Source organism: Orycteropus afer, unplaced genomic scaffold (genome assembly GCF_000298275.1).
Source record: "Orycteropus afer afer isolate SDZICR_OR568_19922 unplaced genomic scaffold, OryAfe1.0 scaffold00101, whole genome shotgun sequence".
In the NCBI taxonomy this organism is placed as follows: domain Eukaryota; kingdom Metazoa; phylum Chordata; class Mammalia; order Tubulidentata; family Orycteropodidae; genus Orycteropus; species Orycteropus afer.
Window position 1 is genome coordinate 4440670 of NW_006921688.1, and position 5928 is coordinate 4446597.

Below are 5928 nucleotides of genomic sequence, written 5' to 3' on the forward strand. Positions count from 1 at the left end.
CTCCCTGGCGCCCGCGACCGACCAGGCCAGGGTTTGTGCGCGCAGCTCGTCGGCCACCGCCAGCTGCGTGCGCTGCGGCCGCTCCGGGTGGTAGAACTTGCACTTGACGCCGTACGTGCACTTCTTGCCTGGAAGGGGCGGGGGAGAGAGGGCGCCAGTGAGTGAGGCGGGCGGGAAGAAGCCGTGCGGCGCCGGGGCGGCCGGGCAATGGCGCTCCGCCATTGCTCCTTGGAGATTCCTCCCGGAAGGCCGCCTGGCCGCCGCTGACTCGACGGAAAGGCCTCGGAATGGAGGCCCTGCACGGACTGGGAGAGACGTGCACTCGGTGTGGGTGGGACGCCGGGGAGGGGAATTTCAGCATGCCCCTTCCCCCGTGGTGTGGTGCGCACCAACCCCAGTGGGGGTAGGAGTGCGTGTCGGTCTGAGAACTCCCTCTGACCAGGGACTAAGACCAAACCTCTGGGTCTAACGCCTGTCGACGTCCACTTTCCCAGGGACCCTGTGGACGGGACCGGCCCTGAGGTGCAAGTAGATGTCCAATGGGTGATCCCATCAAAGCTGCCTCCGTTCCCACCACGGACTTCCCTTGTGCCAACCACTGCCCTCTGTGTTACAGAAGTGCCAACAAAGGTGATCAAATAATTTATCATCCAAACCAGGGTGCCTTTTTTTTTTTTCCCCCAGAAGCAGCTCTGAGGAAAACCAGGGCACTTTTGAGAGTGAAAGGGGCAGGACAGGCCAGCCTGGAGGTACGTGTGGTCACCCCGTTTTTACAAGAAGTGACTGGGCGTATACCACCCAAGGCTTTGCTGAGCTTTTGTTGGCACAAAATAATAATAAGATGACCTGGGTTGTTACATAAGTTTCCAGAGCAAAGTTAGTGAAAGATCTGGCATCACCAGCTAGAGGGTAGACGTGTATTAACTTGGGTGAAGGAAGAGACAATATACAATAAGAAGGTCACACAATATAATCAAGACAAAAGGAGCCACTAGGAGGAACACAAGAGTTAAAGGCAACAAAAGTGAGTATGATTTCATACCCAATCCTGCAATAACAGTAAGAGCCGTAATCTATGAATGGATGCGTACACAGACAGGAAAGTGAACAGGTGTGAGAAGGTGAATGGAACTACACTCACAAATACATATAGGTTTAATAAAGGGTATTTCTACATATGTACCTATATGTGTTACAAATATATCCATGAATATAGTAGAACATACAGGGGTAAAGTCATGAAAAGTTCTTAGCCACACCACACAACTTTAAGGGGATGAGTTGCTGGGCCTGGGGTCTCAGGACCATAATATCAGAGGATATCAAGGTTCGTGGGTATAACACAGCCCACAAAGATAGTGTTCTGTGTCCTACTTTGGTGAATAGCAACTAAATAACCAAAAAAACTTATTGCCATTGAGTCAGATCCAACTCATAGCAACCCCTTCTTGGGTTTCCGAGGCAGTATCACTACGGAAGTAGATTGCCCAACCTTCCTTCTGAGGAGTGGCTGGTGGGTTTGAACCGCCAGCCTTCTGGTTAGCAGTTAAATGCCTTAGGCACTATGCTACCAGAGCTCCCAAATAGTGACTAGGGTCTTAAAAACTCCTGAGCCACGCTTCTAAGGTGCAACTTTGGTCTTTCCCCATCCACAGCAAAGAGTGATGAAAATCAAAGACTCAAGGAAATAATTTGTCCAAAGGACTAATGGACCACACGAACCCAGCCTTCACGACTGTAAGACTAGAAGAACTAGATGGTGCCCAGGTACCACTGCTGACCACTCCGAACGGGATCACAATAGATGGTTCTGGATTGAGCGGGAAAGTGTGGAACAAAGCTCACAATCATAAAAAGGACTAGGCTTACTGCTCTGATAGAGACTCGTGGAACCCCCAAGGCTATGGCCCTTCGAATCCTTCAAACCTGGAGCTGAACTCACCCCTGTGGCTCAACTTTCAGCCTAAAAAAAAAAAAAAACCTCACTGCTATCAAGTCGATTCTGACTCATAGCGACCCCCATTGGGTTTCCGAGGCGGTAGATCTTTACGGAAGTAGATTGCCTCCTCTTCCTTCCACAGAGTGGCTGGTGGGGTTTGAACCGTCATTCTGGTTAGCAGTCAAATGCCTTAGGCCAGTGAACAATACCACCAGAGAGGCACCACTCCTTAGAACAATCAACCACATGACATCAAAAGGGCAGCATTTGTCCAGGGATAAAGCTCAGAAGGCACAAGAAAGGAGGAGGAAGGGAAACGGTAAACACCAGGAGGAGGTGGGAAGAGTGCTGTTACAGTGTGGGGATTGCTATCAACGTCACACAACAAAATGTGTATGAATTGCTGAATGGAAATTCAAGAATTGAACATAGAATGCAAAAAAAAAAAAAAAAGATCTGGCTGGAGGCCGGCACCCCAGGAGAGATAAAATCCTTCACTGAAGAAAGTCCGTAAGGGTGGTGGGAAGGGGTGGTGTAAGATTAGGACACAGGTGGCAGAGGACCAGGTGAAAGATTGAGAAAGGGAAGTCTGGGTGGGCCCACAGCCTCTCTGCTTCCTGAACACAGCTCTGCCCTCTGTGGAAGGCTGCATCCAGCCCTCACAGATGGTCCCGTGAATTCAATTCCTCTTTCCAATCACCCTGTCAGGAAACTGTGGCCCAGAAGGGTTAAGTTACTTCTCCAGGGTCACACAGCTGGTCAAGGGCAGAATCTGGGTTAGAACCCAGGCTGCTGACCACCAGGCCAGTGTTTGATACTGTACCCAGAGCTGCCCCTGACACAGTCCCTGAACAGGGTGCGCGAGGCACTGGGTGCCACCCACCGTAGGGACAATGCTGCCAGGATGGCGCTGGAGGCTTAGGCTTCCGGCTCAGAAAGTTGCTCAGGGTGGGTCCACGGCGGCCTAGGGGGTCATCAGGAGGCATGAACCTGGAAATAAGCACAAGGAGGCAACTGCAGACAGACGCACTGCTGACACCAACACGCGGAGCTGGCCCAGGCCACCGAGCGAGCTAAGGGCAGCCCAGACCTCGGCCTGTGCTCTTCCCACACACCCCCAGGGGGTTTGCAGAGCATTTTAAAACAACAAAACCTGTCCCTCATGTGGGGCCCAACACAGATCACAGGGTGCTGGCCTCCCGGGCCCCACAGAGTATTTCCCGGGTGTGGGTCAAAGCAGCAGGGTGGGCATTGCATCACCTGGGAACTGGTTTTACAAAATGCGGACTCCTGGGCTTCACACCTGACCTGCTTAATCAGCAGGTCAAACTGTTAGGAATCTGCATTTTAGGAACTTCCCAGGTGATGCTTATATACTACAATGAAGCGTAAGTGCTCCAGGGCTCCCCTTCTCCTGATCTGAAAGCTGCCTTCCTGACCACCAAAGAGATGCTATCCAGTCAATTCCGACTCAAGGTGCCTCCATGTAGCAGATTAGAACCGTGCTCTAAACTCTCTGTAGGGCTTGCAGGGTGTGACTCTCAGACACCCCTCACCAGGGCCTTCCACCAAGGCACCTCTGGGGGGAGTTCAACTGCCAATCTTTCAGTTAGTAGTCGGGGTCTGCACCACCCCGCAATCACACTGCCTTCTAGGCTCGAAGCCCCACACAGGGCTGACAAACAGTTCCTGGAAGTCTTCCGAGTCATGTGAGCTCCTTGAGGCTTAAATGCCGTTTCTAGGGCACCTTACCTCGTGCCAAGCAGCCCTGGGTGTGTGCAGGTGATGGCTCGACCATAACACAGCATTACAGGTACCTGTCAGTGGTCAGTGAAGAAGCACAGGGCCTGGCTCCAGATGCCAACAACCCCCGTGCCCACCCCAGCCCCAGGAGGCTCTGGGTTTGCCCTCCGCTCCCCCAGACACCCTGACTCTGCACGTGTCAGTTTCTGAGACTCGTGTGACCTCTGCCTGGCCCCACTCCCCTCTCTGGCATTAGCGCAAACAAGGCAGGGAACGCACACAGGTGCCCACAGCTCGAAGAGGCAAACATTTCTCAGACGGAAAACTCTCCTCCTTTAGCGAGACCAAATCCACTTTTTTATACAAGTTCTCTTTATACGAATCTGATCTGGAGACCCATCCTGATTAGACAGGGGGTCCCTGGAGGGGCTGTGGACTCTAAGTGGGAGCCTGTGTTCTGGGCTGGTGTGCCCCTAAGTGTCATGCTGGGGTCCGCCTCGCAGACCCCGCACGCAGCCCAGTCCCGGGAGCTGGGCCATCCTTGGTCCCATGTAGCCTCTGGCTCAGATCCCAGCCACACAGCCTGCTCAGAGCTGGGCCCCGGCCAAGAATCCGGGAGCGGCCACTGCGGTTATTAAAGTTCCAGAGACTTCATTCTCACACAGGCACTGCGACTACCAGCGGGGCCAAGAGGGCCCTGCGGACGTGCCCGGGGCACCCGGGTGGGTGCCCTCAGGGGGATGGCAGGTCCTTAGCAGAGACCAGTGTGTCAAAAGGACTTGGCCCGGGCCCCAGGCTATTAGCGGCCAGAGGCAGCCATAGCCCATCAGCCCATTTTCTGGCACACACAGTTACCAGGCTTACCAGAACTCTCTGGGCCTAAACTGGACATGTATCTGGAAATGACAGTAAGGGCTTCTATGGGTCAGTGTCTGCCCTGGGGCTCAGGAAGGGTCTCCCCCCCCCCCACGGCTGCAGAGGCCAGTGGCGGGCAGCAGTAGTGTCCCCTGGGTATACCACGCTCTGGTCTGGCCTCAGAATATGTGCTACCACTTAGGGTAGCACCACCATCTCGGGGAAAAGTATTATGAAGACCTCTGCAAGAAGAAGACAGTTAAATGGAGGGGAGGTGGGTGAGTGCCCATGGACTCAGCCAGCAGGTGACAGAGCCTCGGTCTAAAACCCCATCTGGTGGCTCAAAGCCCTCACTTTTTCACCAGCCACACACTGCCTTCGCAGCTTCAGGGTAAGGCGCTGGTCAGTGCGTGCAAGTGGCCTGTCCCAGAGGATAGTGTCTCTTCCTGTCTCTCATCTCCCCTCCCCAGGGCCACAGCCGTTCCTTTACTCACTCACTCTCTCATCCACAAATAGCTGCTCAGTGCCCATGATGGGCCAGGGAGTCCCTGGATGGTGTGTATGGTTAACAGGCTCAGCTGCTAACCAAATGGTCAGAGGTTCAAGTTCACTCAGACGTGCTTAGAAGAAAGACTTGGAATCTACTTACAGGAAATCAGCCACTGAAGGCCCTGTGGAGTCCCACTCTGATGCTTTTGGGGTCGCCATGAGTCAGAATCGACTGCATGGCAACTGGTTATTACGTGCCAGGCATGCTGGGGATATGACAATAAGACAGTCCCTGCTCTCATGGAGATGGGGAGCCGGTCTCAAGCCACATTCCCGAGTCAGTAGGAGAGCCCAGTAGGAGGCAGAGCTATCATTGCCTGGGACTGAGTGGGCATGAGAGTGATGTCCCAGCTTGCTGACATGACAAGTGCCCTCCCCACCTTGCCCGCACTGTTCTCGCCTCCAGATCCGCATCTACCCTGCTAGGTCCTGTGTTTGCCCCCAGCAAGTCAAGCACGTTCATCGTGGACACAGCCCCCATGTCTTCCCCCGCCCAGCACCTGCTAACCTGCTTGTGTCCTGTGACTCTGGCCCCTCACCCTGACCCAGCCAGAGCTGGTGAGTCCAAGGCAGACCTAACCCAGGGGAACAGGCTAGAGGACAGATGGGCCAAGCAGCTGCTCCAAAACTCTGAACTCAGGGGTGTTGTGAGAGTCTGCTCCGGGCTTCACACCTAGAGCACAGAGAGGGTATGCTGCCTACCCTCTAATATCATTCAATATATATATGTTGTTGTTGTTATGTGCCGTCGAGTCGGCCCCAACTCATAGCGACCCCTCCTTGGGTTTCCGAGGCAGTATCACTACGGAAGTAGGATTGCCCAACCTTCCTTCCGAGGAGTG

The 5928-nt window shown here is 54.0% G+C and overlaps 1 protein-coding gene across 1 annotated transcript in view; it reads right to left on the reverse strand.

Moving 5' to 3' along the window:
• ZC3H12D (zinc finger CCCH-type containing 12D) overlaps positions 1-5928 on the reverse strand; it is a 54207-nt gene that overhangs the window by 759 nt on the left and 47520 nt on the right. Inside the window, exons 4-5 of the mRNA XM_042781298.1 lie at positions 2823-2929; positions 1-128 (exon numbers count right to left, since the gene is read on the reverse strand). The exon at positions 1-128 is cut by the window's left edge and continues 759 nt beyond it. Of these exons, the coding sequence (XP_042637232.1) occupies positions 1-128; positions 2823-2929 (235 nt within the window). The remainder of the gene's footprint in view (positions 129-2822; positions 2930-5928) is intronic.